A 24,718-nucleotide genomic window follows, 5' to 3' on the forward strand; every position below is an offset into this window, starting at 1 on the left:
ATATGTTTGCTACATAATATGCATCATTAAATATTTTATTTAAAAATGAAACAGTGTTGTTTACAGCAGGGCGACAAACGATCTTGACTCGTGGCACGAACTCTGGCCGCTGATACATTGAAATGTATAATAATAATAATGTTAATACTAATAATAATGATAATAATAATACAATTGTTGGAACTTTGCATCATCATTTTTAAAAAACACCACCGCACGCCACAGAGAACACTGTAGTTTTACCGAGGAAACATCAGAAACGGCGAGAAAGACCGTGGCATCTGGCACTTATTATGGCAGCTGCCAGAAACGACTAGTGGCAGGCAGCTGCCGTGGCATGGGGATGTCACCGGAAGTGGCGCTTCGACCTGCGGCTACCAGAGAGAGCGCGCCAGCCCCCGCGTGGACAGTGTCTGCTGTGTCACGTAAGAAGGTTTACCATAAACATTATCCTAAGGTATATTTCGGGGAACACACATAGGAGAGGAAAACCCCTATAGTTAAGGTGTACATTAGAGTCTTCGTAGCACGCTAGAGACACACTGTTATCGGGAAACGCAGCCCAGGTGTCTGCTGCTGCGGCTGCACTAACGCTTCTAGTCGGTAGAGGCGTTTGAGCTCGTCTCACAGTCTTTGGGCTCCCAGCACTCTTTCAAGCCGGTCAGTGTTTTCTCCCGCGCTTGTCTTTCGGACAATGGCTTCTAGAAAGGCATCCCGAAAACTGTTTGCGGAGAAGTCGGTTTTGGAAGAGCTTGATAAAGATATTAAAAACGAATCTTCCAACGACGACGAGCCTGTGTCTGCTGAGGCCGATGAGGATAAGGAAGGGGACCCTGATTTTGAGCCGTACGTACACATTTTACACGTCTAAACGTGTCTGTGGGTTTCATATCTGTGTCTGTGTGTCTGTTCCGTGCTTTTTGTTTATCTGTTGTTTTATGCATATTTGAATTATCGCGCACATTTATAGCTACATCATGCGTTGCCTGCATCAATCGCATTGCATTCTTCTTTGTGTAGCTGTAACATGCATTTGTGAAATACATTGTGCACATGTCCGATTCAAAAACACGAGGAGGGGTGCCTGGGATCCGTTCTTCGTACGTTGTTTATTACATTCGAAATGAAATGTCACATCCAATATATCGTAGAAGTCATGTTACGGTCTCTTCTTCGTACTATTATTGCCCATCCTGCCTATTATGAACAAAGAATCGATTTACGAATTAATTTCAAGCAAATACGTCTATGACACCGTTATGTTATAAAATCATTATATACCACTAGAAAATACACAATTTTATTCATATAAATAGATTAATCTATATTAGTATTATTTCTTAGCATTAACCGTCGCAAAAACAGTGCATCATAAATCACGTCAGGTCATCTGTAAAGTATCTGCTTGTTATACAGTCTTTGGCCACCAGATGGTATTGTGAACAAATTAAGCCTCTAGAAATTAACACATTTGGCTGAAAAGCTTAAAAGTTTCATAAAACCTGAAATGCAGTGACTTTGCAGGCAGCGGTTTTGCAGGAAGGCACCTCATGAAACTGATTTTGGACAGACTTCTGAGTAATGGTTGAATGATCTACAGTAAAATATTGAGAGCTTTGGTGATAACAAAGTGGATATTTCATTACTGCAATATTAATTTCTTACTAGAAATTACATAAAGTGTCAAAAACATATATTTACACAAACACAAACTGACCACTGACCGCAACTTTCAGACGCCATATTTATTTTTAAAGGGATAGTTCACTTTAAAATTAAATTTTGGTATGTTTTAGCTTACATCAAAGGCATCCAAGATGTAGTTGTCTTTGTTTTCCGCAGTAGTTTCCATTTTGATATTTTTGGGTCAATCCGTTCTTGTCTGTGCCTCACATAATGCAGGTCTATGCTCACCGCCTCAAAGAGCATACATAGAGGAGTCCAAATTAAACAATTCTCCATCGTAAGTACACATTGATGACCTAAGACACGAAACAAGCGGTTTGTGTGAGAAAAAGAACAGTATATATATAGTTTTTACCTCTTGTTCACAACCACATACAACTAGTGTTGTCACGGTACCAAAATTTCAGTATTCGGTACCGATACCAGTGAAAATCCACGGTTCTCGGTACCAATTTCGGTACCAAAGCAAAACACAAAAATATGCTAATTAAAAAATAATAATTAAAATTACAAAACTTTTTATCACTAAAAATAAAACCAATGCCATTCTTTATACTTATTTACAATTGTGTTTAAAGTTTTTCTACAAGTTATATAATTATGAAAAACAGTAAACAAGTTTCACCCAAATTTAATTTGTCTTTTAATTTATTAAATTTAAACACATTTTATTTTTGGTAAATAAAGGGGATTTGCTATTAAAATTAAAACATGGAAGAAATATTTTGTGATTTATTTCTTTAAAAAAATAAAGTTTTATAAATTTTTTCTACAGTAGTAGCAGTATCACATACATTTTACTAAATAATACTAATATTTAGTAGCACAATGCCTTTATGTAAAAATGAACTTTTAATGAATGCATATTTGTAATTTTAACTGAACTTAAGACTGGTGGTGATGCTTAAGATATTTTTGGTCACTGAGGGTTTCTGTTAAAAAAAAAAGTAATAGATCATAAGAATTATTATTAAAAGATAATACTGCTACTAATTCTACTACCATACTAACAATATACAATGCACTATGGATTGATGAGCAGCTGGGTTCATGAATATTAATCACGTTGTATGCGTTCGGTCAAACTGATTTGCTGAAATCAAAACAGGGACGGTAATAGCTGAACGCCAGCCAATGAAATTGCCATTTGCGCATTAGCTCCGCCCACTACTGGAAAAACCCGCATATCTTCTTCTTGTTCGAGAAATACGAATAATTCTAAATTAACTCCATTATTTTGACAGGAGAAGACAACAAAGAATATAGTTTACATGTAGCATGTCGATTCAGCGTGGTAAGACTCTCGCTCTCTCTCTCTTTGCATGTTTGAGAAACAACGCTATCAGTAAAGCAACGGAGAGTCGAGCACCTTGTTTACAGGGCGTCAAATACAGTGCTGTGCGTTAGGGTTGTGCCAATAGACGATTGTATTGTGTATCGACGATAGTCAGAGATATCGACATTAGCAGATTTCTCTATCAATAATAAAGACGATATTAGGCTCATTCTCCGATTAATGTATTAGATTATTATAATAATAATAACTATTATTTTTATTAGGCTGCTTATTATAATTTGGCTATCAAACTGCCAGCTATTTCACTTCATCACCGCATTTCACGTGCGCACGCACGCACACACGAGGATTAGAGCCTGTAGTCGTTGAAGTGGTCCGATTTGACTCGTATAACTCATTAAATCCATGAAATGAAAGGGAAATGGAGTTGGTGTCCAACACTTTAATGGCTGCTACACGGCATCGCGCTCTTCTCAAACATGAGAGATTAACTCTTTCTTGGCGTTACAAATTAATTAAAGACAAAATAATAACAAGGCGGGAGAGCGAACTTATCATCCATAGTGGTTCTCACGTAGTCCTTCTCTTAAAGACTGATCACTTAACACACACTATGTGGTGATGATGTAGACGGACTATGTGAGAACCACTATGGATGAAAGTTCGCTCTGCCGCACTATAATGTGATGCATACAAAATACATAGTTTTGGCCATTACAAAGTCTTCATCCACAAACAGACGTACATCGTCTGCAGACATAAGGTATTTCATTGCACTTTAACAAGTAATCTGAACGGCCTATATGTGCAATATTTTAAACGAGCCCTCATTAACGGAGTTTAATGCCACAGTTATGTTAGAATGCATCTCTTGTTTTTGTGGCGGTGCGTCAGTCTCGTCATAAAACGCGCGGTTTAGAGCAGTTTAATTAAACTTACTCCAAACATACGAACTTACCGGTTTTAAATACTTTATATTTAAGTGTTAATGTATGCCCAATATTAGTGTTAAACTGCTGGACTTTAAATGAAATCTGCTATTGATTTTCACCGGTTACGGACTTTACAGAACATTTAGACTGATAACTTCCAGCAGGACTTATTGTCACAGGACGCGTGATATGACAGTTGCATCCGACTATATATGAACTAGCTGTTTTAAATACAGTATTTTTATATTTAACGTTAGTTTTTCAGTATGTTTGAACGTATATTTTTTTCGATTGCCGATTAGGCTGTCTCTTATGCACCTGCGCGGTTTAAAACACCAAATAGTTATGCTATGATAGGAACAAAGAGTCTCTCTCCTTCTTCACCCAGGCATGATAATATTGTGTATCGTCGATCTCACGGGCTGACGATATGACGATTCGAAAAATAACCATATCGACCAAAACACCGGGACCTCGGTACTACCGGTACTTAAAGAAACCTGGTACCGTCACATTTACATTTTTTTAGTACTGACTTGGTACCGAAGTACCGGGTCTTTTGACAACACTACATACAACTGATCTTGTGCGCGGAAAGCACCATATTTAAACATATTTAAACGTACAGGAAGTCTCAATGGAAGACAATTTCGATATATCAACAGACAATGTTGAATTTTTTTCACAACCATATTTATTTGAACCAGAATACACAGATCAAGTACTCAGAGCGATGAAGGAAACATCCGCAGCAGCACGTCTTAAAGCGTTAGTTCACCCAAAAATGAAAATTATGTTATTAATAACTCACCCTCATGTCGTTCCAAACCCGTGAGACCTCAGTTTATCTTTGGAACACAGTTTAAGATATTTAAGATTTAGTCCGAGAGCCTTCTGTCCCTCCATTGAAAGTGTGTGTACGGCATACTGTCCATGTCCAGAAAGGTAAGAAAAACATCATCAAAGTAGTCCATGTGACATCAGAGGGTCAGTTAGCATTTTTTTGAAGCATCTAAAATACATTTTGGTCCAAAAATAGCAAAAACGCCAGTGTCTTCTCTTCCGGTCTGTACTGTGTGCTGCAGTTTAGTGATATCCGGTTCGCGAACGAATCATTTGATGTAACCGGATCTTCTTGAACCAGTTCACCAAATCAAAATGAATCGTTTGAAACGGTTCGCGTCTCCAATAAGCATTAATCCACTTAAGCTGTTAACTTTTTTTTTTTAATGTGGCTGACAATTCCTCTGAGTTAAAATAAACCAATATCCCGGAGTAATGCATGCACATAAACAGTACACTGACTGAACTGACGAGCCGAGCCAGATAACGAACAAAAGATTGACTCTTCTCAAAATCAAGAACTGTATCTGTCGGACGCGTCTGATTCGAGAACCGAGGAGCTGATGATAACTGTGCATGCGTGAAGCAGACCGAGTTTGTTTGAACTCAGAGGGAGTGTCAGCCACATTAAAAAAGTTAACAGCTTAAGTCATTTGTGGATTAACGTGTATTAGAGACGCGAACAGTTTAAAATGATTCAGTTCGATTTGGTGAACTGGTTCAAAAAGATCCGGTTACATCGAATTTACTTCGCGAACCGGATATCACAAACTGCTTTGTTTTGAATACTCTTTAATTGATTTAAAACTTTAGCCCTTTAGAGATGCAAGGGCTGATGCAAAGCTTCAGGATATCTAAACAAGAGAAGAGCCAGTTCATAAGAGAACACTGTATATTTAAAAGCACGCATCCAATTTTGTGCTAGAGTGAAGAAAGCCTGCCTGCAAGTGTAGAAATTCTTGCTCATGGATAACATGGATCACGATACACTGAGGCTCCCTTGAAATTTTTCATTAAAATAACACCATAGACACTATCTAAAATTAGGTGTAAAGAAAAGAAGGTAGTTGGCATAATTGAATAATAACCCTATTTGAAGCAAAAACAATGTTTGACAAGCTTTGTGAAATTATACCACAAACTTTTCAGAAGACAGTCAGCTTCCCTCATAAATACATTTATGTAAACTCCCAAATACAGTACCATGGGGTGGGTGGCTGTCTGTGAGCCCTCTTGATGATGTAAATAGCAATCATTTAATTGAATAATAACCCTATTTGAAGCAACAGGTGCTACAATTTGAGTGCTAAACTGCACTCATCTTGAGGGACTCCTACTCTTTCAGTCTTTGAGGAGACATGGAAAACATTGCATACCGCAGGAACAGAATAATGCAACATATTAGTGGTTTTGAAACTGTGACATCTTCAAATTGTGGTATACCTTGAAACCAGTAATCGGCCCATGCCTATAAGGTAGTGTAGTGTGCGTTCACATATGCATGCGATGCAGTATTTCCCACAGGATTTTGTGAGACTGTGGTAGGTGGTCCTCGATCCCTCTAGGGGGGTCCAGGGGCATGACCCCCCCCCCCCCCCCCCCGAAGAAAATTGAACATTTTAAAGTTAAATTCATACATCTGGTGGACCCTGAGAATTTCAAAATTAAGAGCTCCAACATAAGTTCAGTGTGCTAAGTTAAAGAAAAAAGCTGGTGAACGTACTTGAAATTTAAAGGGGACTCAACTGTCTTTTTAGTTGTGATATAGTCAAGTGTCTCAGCCTCACTGGTAAAGTTGGAAGCCAAATAAATTAGAATAAAACAATAATAATTTAATATTATTGTTCTTATGATATATGAATGGCCATATATTGTAAAACAATTGCACTATGAAATAAATTAAAATTATTATTATACATTACTGTAGGGAAATTGCAATACTTTTGTTCAAAATGACACTTGCAAGCAGGGCCTAAAACGAATTTTCACATGTGCCGGAGGCTGGTGACTTGAGATGATTAACAACCTTAAATATTTTTCCTTGCCATGAAAAAAGCTATTTGAAATTAGAACCAACCACTGCATTTTAATCATGATACAAACAAAGATACAAACATAAAACCTGCATGAAATAAAAACCGGAATGAGAATGCAAATTCACTCTCTTACAGCAGGTGGTGTTTATGGATCAGCAGTTGTAAAAGAGGGGAAATATATAATTTAAACTTTTGTGAAGTCAGTTCCCTTCAGAAATACATTCATTTAAACCTCCTACCCACTATTTTACTTCCGAACAGTGAGCTTGCTGTACATGTATAGTATTTTCTCTGTGCTAGTCTTGCAAGAGGTCATGCTTGCAAGAGATAAACCCTTGAACTTTTACTTTGGTGGAAACTTCAGTTGAACTTTTAATTTAAAACAGCTTTACAAACATAACTAATTTAATGAAATACTGTAAACATTTGCCCATTGAAATGTAGAAAATTATACATAACTGGTGGCCTCTGTGTCCCCCTCTGTGTTTTTATTTTTTTATTTTTATTCGAAACATTTCCCAAAAGCATAAACTATATACTATATCATGAAATATTTCGATTCTCACCTTGATTATGTTAGTTATTATGCTATGGTCAAATAGCCTAATAGTGTAATCTTTTGACTAGGCATAAAAACTTCTGTTTACTTAAGTAACTGGTTAGTAACACGGAAGTTGCAATGGCGTGAAACACAACGTTAAAGAACTTTTATGCTATAAGGATAAATATATCTTTGGTTTATTACGAAACTGTGGTAGGACAGATAAGACTGTGACTGTGTGTTTGTTCTGCGTTACAGTCTGTCCTCAAGCGATGATGAATTGTCAAGCAATGAGCCAAGTCCCAAAAAAAGTTGTATCTTCCCGTCCCCCATCATCAAACCACACACCCCCAGAACCCCTGCATCCTCTGCACGTTCCTTGGGTCCAAGGTCAACTCCCAGTGGAAGATCTCGTTCTCCACGGGGAAGAAAAAGGTCTGCAGGCCGCATGTCAGTGGACAGTGATTTGGGCATTTGGAATGACATCAGCATGGAGGATGAGGCTCCAGATATACCCAGTTTTGTTCCAAAGAGAAATCCAGGAGCTCAGATCGTCATGGACAGAATGTATTCCCCTTTGCAACTGTTTCAGCTTTTCTTCTCAACCTCTGTGGTGAAAACCATTGTGAAGAACACAAATAGTTATGCAAAAATGAGGACTGAAGCTGGGAAGAAATTCTCCTGGGTCCCTTTGACGGCGAAGGAACTATATTCGTATTTTGCCATTGTTATTTACATGGGACTCCTCAGCACAAAAACCATTTCAGATTACTGGTCAGGCAAAAAAATTTACAGTATACCTTTTCCAAAGTCACTGATGTCCAGGTCTAGATTTCAGGCCATCTCTTGGAACTTGCATCTATGCAATCTTGAGGAGGATCGAGCGAATGCGCAGAAAAAGGGAACTCCAGACCATGACCGACTTTTCAAAATCAAGCCCCTGTACACTGACATCATCACAGCATGCAAAACGTACTTCCATCCAAACCGTGAGCTGGCAATTGATGAAAGGATGGTGGCGTCTAAGGCAAGAATCAGCTTCAAACAGTACATGAAGGACAAGCCAACCAAGTGGGGTTATAAACTCTTTGTTCTTGCTGATTCTGTATGTGGCTACACGTGGAACTTCTTTGTTTATGAAGGTAAGTCGTCTTTGACCACAGGTAAAGGACTGAGTTATGATTCTGTGATGCGCCTCTTGGATCTGTCTCTTCTTGGCAAAGGCTACCATGTGTACATGGACAACTTCTATACAAGCCCAGGCCTTTTGTTGGACTTGCTTGATAAAAAGACACTTGCGTGTGGCACAATACGCTCCCACGTACAGGGCTTTCCTAGAACAAGGGGTAATGAACTCAGCGAAAGGGCGCAAAGAGGAACCATGCGCTGGCTCAGGGAAGGTAAGCTCCTCTTTGTGAGGTGGATGGACATAAGAGCCGTTTCAATGTGTTCAACAATTCACAAGGCCTATGATGGCACTACCGTTTCTAGGCGTATCAGGAATCCCAAGAGTGGATGGGAAACACGCGAAATTCCAATTCCGTTGGCAGCGAAGGACTACAATAAATACATGGGAGGTGTGGACCTTTCAGATGCTCTGATTGGATACTACAATGTCTTACACAAGACCAGAAAATGGTACAAGACCTTTTTTTTCCATTTTATCGATATCGCAGTGGTGAACAGTTTCATTCTCCACCAGCATCTATTGAAATCTCAGAACAAGACCCCTCTCAACCAGAAGCAGTTTCGAGAGGAACTCGTTGGAGAGTTGGCAGGGATTGACATACAAGAAGACGAAGAGCCTTCCGCACAAGGGACCTCCAAGTCTGCTGTCGAGGAACAGCAATGCTGGCCAGAATATTTTGGATCAGATGCCACATGCGGGAGGAGAGTCTGTATCATGTGCAAAATTTCAGGTCACAAAGTAAAGACACCTGTGTACTGTTCAAAGTGCAATGTAGCTTTGTGCTTTGTGTCTTCAAGGAACTGCTTCAAAAAATGGCACACTGAGAAACCCCCTGAAGATGACTAAAAGCTCTGCACCCACTAAAGTGCTTAAAGTACATTTTTAAATGATATAGTAACCTCTTTCATTGTAGATTACTAGCTGTTGATAGATTACTAGCTGTTGACATTTATACATCCCGGATTTGTATAATGTGCTTTACACTAGATATTGTTCCTATATCCATTTCATTAGTTTTTTTTTTTTTGGGGGGGGGGGGGGGGGGACACTTTTTGTGTCTGTCTTTATTTTTATGTATGCATGTATGTATTCATTCGTTCATTCTTTCTGGACCGAGTGTAAAATAAAAAGCAAGAAATGGTGTCCTTCTGCTTGTTTGTCTTATGATACGAGTCAAATTAAGGCTGGAGTACACTACATAACTTGTATACGTTTTTTGCAGTCTGGACTATTTAATGTTAGTTGTTGAAAATCAGAACCAGTTTGCAGATTTTAGGAAGTTCAAGTCGGCATTTTACACACAGGTGCGTAGTAGATGATGAGCACAGACATTTTGTAACAGTTTACAAAGTCTGCAGGTGTGTGATGCCTATATAGTGTTTTAAAATCTGTCCTGATTTATCTGAAGTGTTGTGTATTCTAGCCTTTAGTGTGATAAAATATTGGAAGATTCTTCTATTGTCATGTATAGTATATAGTAAAAGTAGCATTTTTGAGGTATGTTTGCAGTTCAACAGAAGATACCCCTCTAACTGGCGCAAAGCTTCATTGGAAGAAGGAAAAAGGTGGATAACCTTTCATTAGAAAGTGCAGAACAGAGGTTTAGAAACTTTTTTTAAGGGGGTCAAATTCTATGATCTAGACACACCAGAGAGCTGGATGCTTCTCCCTTAATACTCTTGAGTATAGAGAAGAATCACATTTTTTTGCCTTGCAGCCTGAAATGAAGACGGACAGCATTTAAAAGAAAAAATAATTATCCAGCTGTATTTTGTCTGCAACTTATTTGTTGGCAAAGTGTGCTGCTTAAGCTATTGTGGTGTTCATTCACATTGTTTCATTGTGTAGTGATCAGATGCATTTAAAATAATTGATAAAAGCTTAATTGGCCAAAAAAACTAATTTCACTTTTTTTATTTTTTTATCCTGATGCAAAATGACCAATTATATCAGCAGTACATGTGAACTTGTGAATGAGTGCTAATCCGGTTAATCACTATCATTTTAAATTGATTGTAAAGAGCAGACTGACTGGTATTAAAGGAGGGAATAAGAACTTCTAATCATTGTGTTCTTGTTAGCAATGGTTACATCCAAAGAAACACGTGCAGCCATCTTCACTTTGTATCAAAATGGTGTCACATGCGAGGAAATTGCTACAAAGAATATTGCACCTGAAAGAACCATTTGCCAGATCCTCAAGAAGTTAAGGAGAGAGAGGTTTTATATATATGCTTGTGTGTGTCTGACAGTATCTTGAGCTGTGTTGAAGATGTAAATCTCATTTTTAAAGGAAAAAATGATGATATCTAGAATGTCTTTATGGTATTTAGTCTATAAACATTTATTTTTGTATGCACAAAACTGCTTATAACAAAAAATATCTGTAATTTGGCTTATTCTTTATGGCCTTAAGCTATAGGCCAATATGTCTACATTAACAATATGATAAAATCTGTTATGGCGGTATCCTACATTTCTGCCACAATACCAACAAAAAGTGATGCAGTTAGTTTTTCTCTGTCGATGATATGTCGTTTTAAGCTTATTAATATTATTTATTATCATTAATATTTATTTAAAATGAAAAGTGAATTCATTAATATTATTGATTTAAAGTTTATTATAACCACAAAGTGAGTTTTTGGTTCCCTGATGCATTTTTTAACCTTATTTGCATATTTTAAATGTTTCTAGGTCCATTAATCACCAGCTGTATCACGGAATTGTAACAAACCAGCAGCGATAGCGACACGGTTTTGTGTGTTTATGGTTTGTGTGCATGGCAAGAGTTTTATACGTGTATCCAGTCAGACACACTGGAGTTAAAGTCTAGTCGCAGTCACACTGACAGGCCTCTCCATCACCACAGAAGATCTGCTGAGTCACGGTCCGCTCCTGTCCTCCTCACTCTCCATCCTCGAGCAGGTGTTCATCAGAGACCCCTAGTAACGAAGCTTGGTGCTAACATGCTGACCTACTAATGTTAGCACCTAATTATGTTTGTTAGCATGAAGTCCACTGGGTAGTACACGTGGTGTTGTTAAAAAACGTAATTGGGTGAGAGGGCTAATGTGTGGACAGCCTGAGCTGCTGAAACTCTATAATGGACCTGCGCTGTCAGACTGTGACATTTGCATATGATTTTAATGGTCAACATCACAACTTGTTGTTATTTGCACAAGGTTTAGCTGTATGAAATCAAATCGCCTAAACTGCGGTATATGTAAACGCTCCTTTGCCAATGATCCGCTTTTTGTTTTCATTGTGCATACCTATGACTAAAAAAAATGTGACATAGTTGTTACTAAAACTAGGGGAAAAGCAAACGTCTATACGTGAATGTGTAACCTTATTAATGACGCATTTTGTAATAATTATTCATGGGTTATAATATTGATATCTTATCATGAATGTCTTGGTAGTTTGCTAAACAATTGTTGGAATACAAATGTAATTGATTATATGTATATATACATTTTTGATATTTGTATATATATATTTTTTTTCATTTTTCTTTATTATTATTATTATTATTATTTTTTTTTTACAAATTAAACTCATCAAATAGGCAAATTTGACATGTCCAGTAGGTGGCACTCTCTGACTGCTACACCATGCTACACTAGGACAGTTCTCTTCTACAATACACAAGTTCACTAATACAATATACGAAAAAAAAACATATATATATTAATGAAGTAATAACTAAAAAAAAATAAGATGGAACAAAATAAAAAACACATTAGATACTTCAATGGCTTAAATACAATTTACAAATGTAACTGAGCTGAACTCAACTGAAATACAATAGAATATGTTTAAGATTAAATAGTAAAATTACTTAAACTGTAAAAAAAATCAGCTAAATAGAAATATAAAAAAAAATTTAAACTTAAACAAGAAAACACATTACAAAATGATCAAAACAAACAAAAATAAGAACTAAAAACAAATAAATAGGCTAAATCAACCAACCAACTATTGGCTATTTATTTATACCTGGTTCTCCTTTTTTACAGACTTCGTCTTGTTAAACCTGTTGGACATTGGACATCCTGTTGGGCACATAATTATGTTGACCATATGACCTTGTTGCATCTAATTGCATAATAAGAACTGTATTAATAACAGACCTCATCTCAGTTCTGGGTCTAATCACGCTCACAGACATCAGGCATGTGTAGAAGATACAATAGCCCCGGATGTCTTTTTTCTATTTCTCTTCCAAAACCTATGTATTTCTCATGTAGACTAATATAATTGAATTTTATCATGAAAGGGTCTTTGACCACGAGGTCTGTGAATGTGCTGCAGGGGGTCAGTGTCCAGAAATATAAACCCACAATTTTATCACATTTCTTATCACAACTGCTTAAATGAACATTTACTATTCATTTGTTGAGTAATAAATAATATCATAATGTTTGTTAATATTAAAGCAACTGTATGTAGTTCTGAGTATTGTAGTGACTTTATTGAAACCCCGTACAGCTGAGCGAGTGTTATTCACTGTCATAAATATATAAATAATATAGCTTTACACATGCTTTTGCTGTAAAGCAGTCTGCCATTTTCACAGAATTTCACAGCATTTCACCAAATGTACAACATCCCAGTAAATGCCTCTGCATAATGGGAAATAAACAGAAGTTTTGTATTGATTGTACTTTTATGTTTGTACTTTGCAAAGCTCTTTGAGCAAGGGCTCAAATTGTAATATTTAGTATTATTGTTGTTGTTGATTTTCTTAGAAACTCATGCAACATCTGGTCATGTGATGTCAACATGACCATGGTCATGAAGGGGCAACATGCCTCATAGAACATAGCAACTTTTAGACTGGCTCTACTGTACATCATTTAAATATTTTTCAGAAGTGCAGTTTAGAAAATATATATAAAATATATAGGCTATTTAAAAATCATGGTAAAAATTATATTTATTTTTTTCATTGTGTTTTTTAAAATATACAATTGCATTGCTATAGTAAATGACGGGGATGAATGAGAGGGAGTGTCAGTAAAGTTCTTTTGAGCGCTGTGTGTGTGTGTGTGTGTGTGTGTGATTGAGCAGCAGTAGTTTGATGTAATGGAGGGGCTGGGCGAGTCAGTCCGCCTACACGGGCTTTGTGTTGATGTTCAGGCGGTGCTACAGGACTGACAGTTCGCCACAAGAGCAACACCAGAGATCAGCATTCCCAACACCCGACCCATCCACCATAAAGAGAGGGAGAGAGGGAGTGAGGGAGAGAAAGAGCACAGACAGGCGTTGTTTTGGGCTATTTGATTTGTAAGGCAGTGGAGCTGGACTGAATCATGGCCACTTCTACGTCTTGCACCGGCTCCACGCTGCTGGAGCCAATTAGTAGGATGATTCACCTGCCACTGGACCAGGTAAACTGTCACTTTAACAGGATTTATGTTTCGCTTTTGTTATTTTGCCTGGCAAAGATCGCTAGCTGGTGTGAAGTCGTTTGCTGTAAATCCAGCACATTTGATGCGCACGTCTGTCACTGACAACTGCACGAAAAAAGCGTTTTAGTACGGTATTCTTGTATATGACATAACAAGCATGAAATTCATCTTCGCGCATTTCATAACGCCCGTTTGTCTTTTCCTCCCTGTATTTTTCTCAAAATATTGACTGATGACAAGTCATTCACTGGCTGTGATGCTAAACCAATTATTTAATCTTTTTAGACAGCATTTTTGGGTATCTAGGTAACGTTCGCTTCAGAGAAACCCAAACAGAAGGCTCGCGAGGGAAGTTGTCTGAGTAGGCAGCTCGAGAGGGTTTGACACACCGCCATAGTCACGATTATGCCTGTGCTGGAGCGACGTTCTGCAAAAATAGACATTATATTTAAAGATGGCCTTAATACAACCCGATGTATCATGCATTATTAAAGCAAAAGCACACTCTAGTTAAGGCAGTGAGGCGATAGTTGTTTCAGGTCCCCCTTTTTGACGTTGTTAGTTTGTTTAGGGGTCGTCGTCTTTTATGTAGGTCTTTTTCTCTAGATGATTTATCTAAATGTGAAAACAATTATATTTTTTATGTGATTTACTTTGGAATTTGCAAGACAGGAGGTTTCGGTTACTAAACGTTCGCAATAGTGATTCATCAAGTGACTCGGATCTTTTGAATCAGTGCATTAAACGATTCATTAACTCGTTCCTTGTTTCCTCAAGTTTTTTTTTTTTTTTTTTTTCTTATACCTATATTTAAAGAACATCATAATCAACAATATAATGCTAATATAACTATGCATATGTATATCAGTTTTACTCACAGTTCTTATGCAATGATAATATTTATATATAAAATATTATTCCATATTACACCATATATAATATAAATGTATTTATTTATTTATATGTATCCTATATATTGGTGTAAAAAAAAAAATATATATATATATATATATATATATATATTGGTGTATATATATATATATATATATATTTTTTTTTTACCAAGCACTTTCCAGCAGATATATTCTGTGGTTTTTAGAATCATTTGCCTGTAGATTTTGTGTGTGTTGTTTATGAATTATTAATCAAGCCTGTGGATAAGTCATATGCCTCAGGTTAAGTCATACCTTTCTTTCATAATCCTTTGCAAAACAAGAGTTATCCGGCATCTGTTTCCAATGCTGCTGCATTAAGCTAATGTGGAGGTGTGATAAAATATTCATCATAATGTAGCAATTAAAATCCTGGCTGCCATGCATGAAGGTAAGAGATAGAAAGTTCTCTCTCATGTACAGTGAGATGTTCTGAAGTGCATCTAGTTGAAAGCCAGTTTTTATCAATGTGATGTTAAAGGTAGATTCAATCTGAACTATCATATACATTTTCATGAGGGACGCAGCTTTGTTTACTTACACGTGGAATTAGTAATAATACAGCGAATACTCCAGAAATGTACAGCAAGACCTTTATCAGTGTCCGTTGACTTGGTGTCGCTTGTGTGTTCAGATATTACATCAATAAGTCTTGTTCTGACTCCAGTGTATTCGCTGCTGCACACATATTGTATTTTCAGCTTCTTTGACCTCTTTAGCTGGTGCTGCCCGTCTCGTAATGCAAGTCTGGGCAAGAATGAGTAAAGAAATGCAGTCATTCTGGAGCGTAGACATTCTGAAACACCCACCTGTTCAACATCTTAGATGATAAATATCTTTTATGGGTGTGGGACCCAGCAGCTACAGTTCTAAGGGAATAGTTAACCCAGGAATGAAAATGTGTTCACTCTCAGGTCATCCAAGTGTAGATTGGAAAAGATTAAGCACTCACCAATGGATCTTCTGTAGTGAATGGGTGCCGTCAGAATGATAGGCCATACATGACTCCATTCCACCAAATAATGTTGAAAAGCTGCGTGTTTGTAACAAGCAAATCCATCTTTAAGGTGGTTTAGTTTTAAACCAATAGTTATGGCCAATATTTGTGCCCATTATACATGACGCTTCCTCCAGTGAAAAAGTTAATTCATGTTTAGAACTGTTTGGGCCTGTTTTCATTTGTAAAAGGAGCTTGATCTGTGCATATTTCTCTCCTTATTCAGGTGAGACTATTTTATCTCTGGAGTAAGTAGTATATATAATAATGCATTATAATTTATTCAGATGAAGAAACAAACTTATCTACATCTTGGATTGCTTGAGGGTAAGTATAGTTTCAGCAGATTTCCTTTTTTACTATTACTTTTAATGCCAGCATTCCTCAATGAAGTCCTCAAGATAAGTCAAGGATGGAAATCCAAGCAAAAAAGGTGGTTTTCAATCTGGAAGTCCATTTGGTTATGGCCACAGCTTTAGTGTCCTTTCCTCTGCCATTGGCATGCTTCTTCACCAGCTTTTCTGAATGAGATTTTGGCAGGAGGCCTCAAGCCTACAAACCCTCTCCCAACACAAGTCAACTCCAGAACTCCTGTGAATGTGACAGGAATCAATACCTCAGCCGAGCACATGAAACGAGCTGTCAGGAGTACTGCGTCCTGGGCTTTAGCCAAACACAGGAGTGAAGCCATATAGATCTAGTTCTGATTATGTAAGATGTGGGTTGCTAGGCTGAGCTCAAAAGTTTTTGCTGTAAGATGGCAGTGTATAATTTGAAACCATTGCAGTTAAAATAGCCATGTCACTAAGGACACTTCCCAGTCAGCTGTGATAATATCGTCTCATTGGTCCTAAAGCCCATTGGTTTCCTGGTTTGCATTTCAGTGCACTATAGTTAAATGCATAGTTCACACAAAAATTTGCTCACATACACATTGTGTAAAACCTGAATGTCTTTCTTTCTTCGGGGGAACACAGAATAAGATATTTTAACTTTGGTGTCCAAGTAACATTGAAAGATTTCATTTATGGGTGAACTATCCCTTTAATGCTGAAGTGTGTTATATTTTACAATTCAAAATAACAATTGAATTGAAATATATAGTCACATATAGGTTAATTTATCTAGAATAGTGAAAACATAGTGACTTCTGTTTGAAAACTTGCTCTCAACCAGCCTGGTAACAGAAACATTGAGTCAACCAATAGTGTGAGTTTAGGGCGTGGCTATCTGTTTGGCTAACCAATGGCAGACCAATGGAGTTTTTGGGGAAACTTTTGAAAAGTTTTTTTTTTTTCTGTTTAATTATGTTAGTGGTGCAGAGATTACCCATTTTGACTTTAGAAAAACTTAATGAAGGTTAACAGTGGTAGTAACCAGTCATAGACCACAATGATATGATTGACCACAACTGGTCTTAAAATCAGTGACTAAAGCCTTGTTCAACATAAAACGGTTTCCTCTCAAGATCACTTTGAGAATATTCTGGTTGATCTTCAAAGGTTGATGAATGTTGGAGGACTCCTATAACGTGTGGCTAAAAGATTTCAAGTGAACTATGTTCCATTCATTTGTTAGTACATCATTAGTCCACACTTGAAAGGACACTTCTTAGAGCAGGCCAATCTCATTTCAAAGCTAAGGCCCGTTCACACTAAGAGCCAGATTCACTAACAGCTAATGCTAGCTCAAACTGTCTTTTCACATTAAAATAGTTCTGTCAGGATTACTAAATACTTGCAGTGAAGAATTGATTCTGAAAAGGCATAAACACAGTTATTTGAGGGAGGAGAGCATTAAAATAAATCATGCCACTTGATTTACTAAGGTTTGCACTTAATCAAATTACTGGTATTTATGCCTATATTTAACACGCCAACAATGCATGTCTTAAAACAGATACTAATTTGTGCTGCTCTTGGTAGATTGTGTTGGTCATTTTGGAAATGATCTGGCTACTTCTGTGTTCTTTAATATGTGCATTGTCTTTAAGTCACCTGCAGAAATGTACACTTCCATTAACGTTTATTTGGAATTGCGTTCTCACGCTGATTTGCATTAAGTAAATCTGCCTCTAAGAACGATATTCTACACCCTTTCAGCAAGTCAAATACTGAAAAGTTTCATGAACAAGATGACAAAATGTTCAAAATTTACATGGAAAGATGTGTATTTGCATTGGAATAAATAGAAGTGCTACTTCAAAGCATTGTGCACCTGGTTAAAGACTCTAGAGTCTTAAGTCTCACATTTTTCTCCCCTAACTACCTGTTGAAAGACAGGTGCATATGTTTTTTAAGTGCTTTGTAATAAGGAAGCTCACAGGTCTCTTGTCGCTAACCCCAGTGAGCACAGCAGGAGCATGAGGCAAAGCTTTGATTTCTCAGAGGAGGTATATGCCCGCCCTCTATCTCTCTAAATGGGCACTCTCTTGGGACCAATTGCCTCTGCTTGAGTTCTGCTACCAAAGTGGCATCGGATGTAAATTTACGTTTATCATTAAAGATAAACGTAAAATTAAGCAACTGTGCATCTCACTTGGAGGTACAGTTGACCCAAAAATTAAATTTTAAAGAATGGTGGTAAGCCATTGGCTTTCAGCAGAAGAAAAAAAACCTCATACAGCTTCAGAACAACTTGAAAGTGAGTAAATCATGTCAAAATGTTCTTTTTTGGGGTCAACTATCCCTTTAAGAATGAACGGTGCAACAAAATTAATTACAGATTTAACAGACCACCTTGTAGCAATTTTCTGTCTCCTTAAGACCAGACAGCATCTCTTGGTTTCTTCCAGACGGCATCTGCTGCTGACAATGCTCAGGTGTGATGTTATTTTGGACTGGTGCTTGTTGTGACTCATGGCTGATGTGAAAAGGAAATTGATCTCATTTCGGTCGCTTTTCCTTCTGCGTGATTTGCTGTCAGTCTCACTTCCAGCCTCTGTGGCAGCGTTGTATCCTAGCAACCAGAACTTTTAGAAACTGATTGTAAGTCATTACAGCTTGTAAGGTGGGATTGCCAGCATGCCCCTTTCTGAATGTGTGGTCTGATTTAGCGGTTCTTTTATTTATATATATAAAACACATTATGTTTATTTGCAGGCTCATTATAAGGTGGGAAAGCTTAGTTCAAGTCCCAACTGCTGAAAGTACACGCATGGAGAATTGTGTCTGAATCAGCGTGCCTTAGTCTTCTCCAGCAGATGCTCTTTTTCCCTGGTGGATTGTAGAATTGCAGAATGCATTGAATAAAAACTGGTAAATGGAGGCAGTTCTCATTTAAATGGGTGGAGCTGAGAACACACACACACACACACACACACACACACACACACACACACAAAAACAGTGAGATAATCGAGTGCAGAAGGCCAAAGGTATGATTCATAAAACCCAGAAATGAGTAAGCATTATTTAACTTCTGGTTCCATCATCCCAAAGTCAATAGTTTGGGATTTCTTGGTGACATATTACATGTCTAATATTACATTACTATTAGCTTTATTAGTTAGTACACATTCCTCAGATTCTATATTTACACAGAACAACTGACAAGTTATATAGTGACTCAACAAATGTGCTCTTGTTATTCTCACTTCGTCTTCCTTATTTCTTCAGAAACCCAACAGTAAGATGGCAATTGATGTTCATGTGGGGTGTTTACATCCTTTTCTCATTTTGACAAGCTTCCAAAGTGAGTTGTTGAAAATGAGAGGAAATGTCTCTGGCACTTGTTAAATGTACAACTTTTTTTCTAGCGAGTTGCCTCCACAAGGGTGAGATTTTGCATTGGTTTTGTGTTGGCTAGCTGTTTGTCTCCTTTTATATTCTGTTTGAGGAGGGGGTGAATGGCAGCCGTTTGTCACGCAGGGCAGGCCTGAATGGTGGTTTATTTATAGCTGACCAAGGAAGCTGTGATCATTGGATGAACATAAAGGGACGTAGCCGAAGCCTGCTGCCAGGTGACTGGAGTCTTTTGTGTTTGGTGAAGTGTTTGAAAGCAGGAGATGTTCCATTCTGCAGCTACAGCTTTATATGCAGGACGAGAAAGGACAGTACAGAGCTTGAGATCCTTCTTGTTTAATGGAAATACAGGAAAAAATTAATATTGTGAAATAATTTCACTTTAAATTTATATATTTATTTACTCAAAATGGAATGTATTTCTGTGATGGCAAATTCAAATATTCAACAGCCATTACTCTAGTCTTCAGTGTCACATGATCCTTCATGATCTTTCCTTGCGCTGCCATAAAGCTTTTTTTTTCTGATGTACTATACCATTCCATTTGTTATTTCTAGTTGACTTTCATTGTCCTGTGTTTTGAAGATCTGAAATGTGTTTGTGTGTTAGAGTTCCTTAAAACAAACTAAGTCAGAAGATGCCATGGGAAGTCAGAACTTGCTCATGTGCTCACCCTCTCTCTCTCTTTGTGGTTTCCTGTAGTATGCACCACATGTGGTGATGGACTTCCTTCTCAACAGCTGAGGAAGTATGTTCTGTAAGTAGATAGTTAGACATACAGCATGGGGTAATTTGGTTGTGGTTTACACGTGTGGCATAACCACAAGGAACTTCCTTTTGTACATGAATTTTTTATTTGTTCATCTTTTTGAATCTGTCAGCTCCTCAGCGCCCATGGCCTGAGAAATCAAAGTGTCCACTGGTTAGTTACTGATTCAGAGTGTAATCTGGGTATTGTTTAGGGTCTCTCTTTCTCTTCTCAACTGATTTCCAGGCTCCGTCTGGCAGGAAAAGTCACGTTTGATGTTCAACTAGCATACAGACAGTTCCCGCCTCTGCTGCTCTCTGTTATCAGTCTTTCTCTTTATTTTCCTCCATGGATGAAATTTAGAAGGCAACCTGCTTCTGTCTTCATTTTGTGCCCTTACAAAGTGAACCAATGAACAAAGTAACATTATTTTGGATGAAGTAATTTGGAGTTGATCAACATTTGCTTCAATGGTTGTGGGAAATAGTTGTCCTCATTGCACAGAATTGCCTGGAGAAAGGCGTTTTTATATGTGGAAGTTCATGTTAAATTTATGCGCCATATGTCATTAAATTAGTATGAGCTCCTTCTTTTGTTTAGTAAAGCAAACATGAGTGACTATAAATAATACACCTGAAGACTGCATAGAAATGAATATGGAAAATATCATGAATGATACCTTGTCGCTTGGAGGTTAGCTTGAGCAAGGCTCTGGAGGAAAGGTGGCTTATCTTGAGAACACTTCTGGCACACTAGCTTCTTATCTTTGCCTGCAAGTGAAGTTGGAATTGCTGCCTTGCTGAGACCTATTTCAGAGATGGATTGCCAAGCGAATCAGTGAATGGTGAAGAAAAACATTCAGTCCTGAAACAGATGAGGAGGCTTGCAGACTCTGCTGGCAGGCTGTTATATGTGCATCGGATGCGTTAGAGAGTCACACAGGTGTGAAATGAAGTACAGAGTAGATTCCCATGGGGGAAAACGGCAGGTGCCACACACAGGTTTGGCAAGCCTGACTTGACTGGCTTGCTTCTTGAATCAGATTTCTGCTTAATTCTTACCTTTGACTTCCACTTTTTCTCTAAGTTTCTTTAACTAGTGGCCCACAGTATATTGGCAAGCATTACTGGCTAATGATAACTACTAGAAATAACTTTTTACTTAATTGCATTATAGTTTTTTAGCGTGCATGGTAAGACCTTACTTTAAGTTTGTTTCAATATGAATCATCTGGTGTAGCAAAATTAAATTTTTCGTATTCTTGGTTTCCTGAATAATGAAAAAGCATTGATATTTTGAAGGCTGTTCATGATATGATGAATCTCACATTACTTCTGCTCATTTGAATTGTTTAATTGGGAGATGGACGTCATCCATTGCTGTTTTTCTGTGCCTCACATCGTAAGCAATATGTTAAAGGTAGTACAGCTTCTAAAAACAATTGAAACCTTTAATTCGGCTGCACTCCAGTCACAAATTAACAAAATAAAATTGGAAATGAAATAACAATGTGTTTATGCTTCACACAATATTGTAAATAACCAGCACCAGTAACCGTTTGACACTCTATTATAGTAGGTAATTGTGTAATGAAAGTCTTGACAACCCTACAACAAATACATTGGTTTCTAAGAGAAATAAAACATGCTTATATTTTAGCTGAGACATTTATGATTATACACTTAATTTGTCGGCTATAAAAAAAAAATTATGACCAGTTTTGCAGGGGGAAAAAAAAGACCAGTTTTGCAGGAAAAAAAAGATTAACTTATGGTTTGTCTCAGTAGTTTATGCAAGCACTCACAGAACTGGTTACTTGCTCTATAACCTGAAGATCCTGAAGTTCCTGTGAGGGTTAGGGGAGATTGAGATCTATGGAAAATCATGCCCGTGTAGAAATATCTGCCAGAGGAGCTGCCAAAGGTGTCCCTCCTCAAGGCCGATCGGCCTCGCTTTGGCGAAGTTATGCTCTGTTGAGCAGTTGGTTGCTTGGAGACCAAATGTGAGGCCCAAGCGGAGCAGTGGACTTGTAGTCAAATGGAACATGTCTTGTTTACCCCGCTGCTTTGTTAACCGTGCAGCTGCTGTATCATAAAACATAGGCACATCTGAGACCTCTTTGCTGTAGGGTGAAACATTTAATCAGTTAAAATGTGTTGCTCCGCAAATAAAAGACAATTGTTTTGAAGTGTGGACGTGCTGGGCTTCGTGTCTTAGGGAGTCATTAAAATTTTTTCAATTTTTTGGGATAATATTGTGAAAGGCTTCAAAAGAAATAAAAAGACTAAGACTAACTGAATTTGTTTGGCCATTCTGCACCGTTTAATTTTTAGTTTGGTAGGTTAGTTAAATTCCAGAATAGCGAATTCTGTTTACAAGTAGCCAGTATACTTGAGGGGTCCAGGCTGTGCCTAAACGGGTTGCATTTGCAGACAAAAATATTAATTTTTATTAATTAAAATATGAATTATGTTAATGCATGAACTTCGTATTATTTGTAGTGCACCTGCCATCCAGTAATCGCGAACAAGATTTCTTACCTTTTAATAAACAAAGTATCAGCTTTCAAATTCTGCTAAATTCGTAAACCTTTATGGTGCTCTGCATGAGCAATCACTTTAACGCCTCTGTTATATTATAAGATAGTTTACAGTGCAACTTACTGAAATGTCGCATGTATTCACTCATTCAGTGTTTCAAAATGCAGTAAAAATGTGTAAAGTGTGTAAACAATGCCATGCAACATTTACCTCAGAATAACCATTTGACATCCATAAGCTCATCAGTCAGAACTCAGAAGGTAAAAATAACTATAAAGAGGAGCATCTTGTTGAATATATGTGCTATATTGCATATTCACATTTTTACTTAACCTGTTGTCTACCTATTTAATTGCATGTTACTAATGAATAAAAAACAGACTGGGTTTGTGCAAGACATATGACAACATTTATAGGATGGATTGAGGTTACGTTCAATTCAGATGCAATGTTATTGCAATGTTGCTTTTTTATTTCAAATGAAAAAAAGTTCCACCCATCCACAGATTTTTTTTTCTTTCCTGGGGAACGCAATATAAAATTGTCTGAATAGAGCAGTCTTCCTACTCTATGTATTTTACTGTAATTCTGTGCAGTATTCTGTTTGAAGTTCAGAGCTCTCTGGAAAACAGAGGAAGAAGCAGTGTCTTGCATTTCTTTCGTCTTTGCCAGGAATCTCTGCCAAGGTTCTTTGTCACAGTTAAACCTGACTGGCAGTGCCACATAGCTTAATTGCTCTAGGTTTAGTATCGCTTATTGCAATGAAATTGATTACCATGTGAGTGCTTTGAAGTGATTGTGTGTGCGTGTCTACTTTTTTAACTGAAGAGCTCAAATAAGTGCCTAACTTCCCTTTTTATACTAGCTAACAGTAATATATACATTCCCATGAATTATAGAAGTGAACTCCTTTCTGCATTATTCATTCACTTTGGAGACACCTGTAACAAAGCTTATATCTTACTGGTCAAATCTGTTATCTGAATCATGTTTTATTATTTGTGACACTTTTTCTGAGCTGGCGACCATTATGGGTGTACACAAATAGTCGAATATTCAATCTGTAATTATTGTTCAAAAAATAAAAACACTATTCAAATTTTACTACATGTGGCAGTAAATGCAGAGGATTCATAATCACATGGAATCCAAACAGCAGTCCGGAGTGAGCCGAGAATAAAACGTATCTGATAGCCAAAGAAAAGAATCACCAGCCTCTAAAATGTTCACATTTTGTTGCATTGCAGCCTGAACTGAAGTCGGTCACAGTTTTTGTTTTATCCAGCTGTATTTACTCAGAACATCCGAGTGAAAGATATAACACCAACATATCAGAAAATAAAAATCACGGAGTCTGAAAAAGGTTCACCCCGTCAGAATTTTGCTAAATATTGAATCCCTAGTGCCCATGCAGCAAAATATGGCAAAATGGCTAATGGCAAAATAAATTTAACCCTATTCAAATTACTGATAAGTGTTGATGTTAAATCTTTACGTCTCCTATTCAAACAGTAGCTGGTGTTAGATTTGTCAGAATGAAAACAATGCCTGCTGGAAAATCTAACTATAGCAATCTTCTGCTGGTTTAAAGATATAATTTGAAAGATATTTGCAGTAAAATATCCAAAAACCACTAGGCTAGTGCTATATATTTTGTCCAGCTGATTAATAACAATATCTCTAATGTTTTCAACTACTTGTAAATCATGAGAAAATTCCCATTCTAAACAGGGACACGGGCAGCGCAGTCGCCTGTCAATGACGTTAGTTACCCTTCGTTACCACCTTTACTGACGTAGAAACCACATGACAACAG

General features: G+C 37.4%; 2 protein-coding genes across 2 annotated transcripts in view; both read left to right on the plus strand.

Moving 5' to 3' along the window:
• The first annotated feature begins 385 nt into the window (after positions 1-385).
• LOC128031478 (piggyBac transposable element-derived protein 4-like) lies at positions 386-9,552 on the plus strand. Its single transcript, XM_052619766.1, has 2 exons — positions 386-846; positions 7,594-9,552. Exons 1-2 carry the CDS (start codon positions 695-697, stop codon positions 9,368-9,370), a joined length of 1,929 nt encoding a protein of 642 aa, XP_052475726.1. The 5' UTR covers positions 386-694; the 3' UTR covers positions 9,371-9,552.
• A 4,085-nt stretch (positions 9,553-13,637) lies between these two features.
• LOC127933421 (lysophospholipid acyltransferase 2) overlaps positions 13,638-24,718 on the plus strand; it is a 45,402-nt gene continuing 34,321 nt past the window's right edge. Inside the window, exon 1 of the mRNA XM_052530422.1 lies at positions 13,638-13,920. Within this exon, the coding sequence (XP_052386382.1) occupies positions 13,843-13,920 (78 nt within the window). The 5' untranslated portion in view covers positions 13,638-13,842. The remainder of the gene's footprint in view (positions 13,921-24,718) is intronic.

Source organism: Carassius gibelio, chromosome A17 (genome assembly GCF_023724105.1).
Source record: "Carassius gibelio isolate Cgi1373 ecotype wild population from Czech Republic chromosome A17, carGib1.2-hapl.c, whole genome shotgun sequence".
Taxonomy (NCBI): Eukaryota; Metazoa; Chordata; class Actinopteri; order Cypriniformes; family Cyprinidae; genus Carassius; species Carassius gibelio.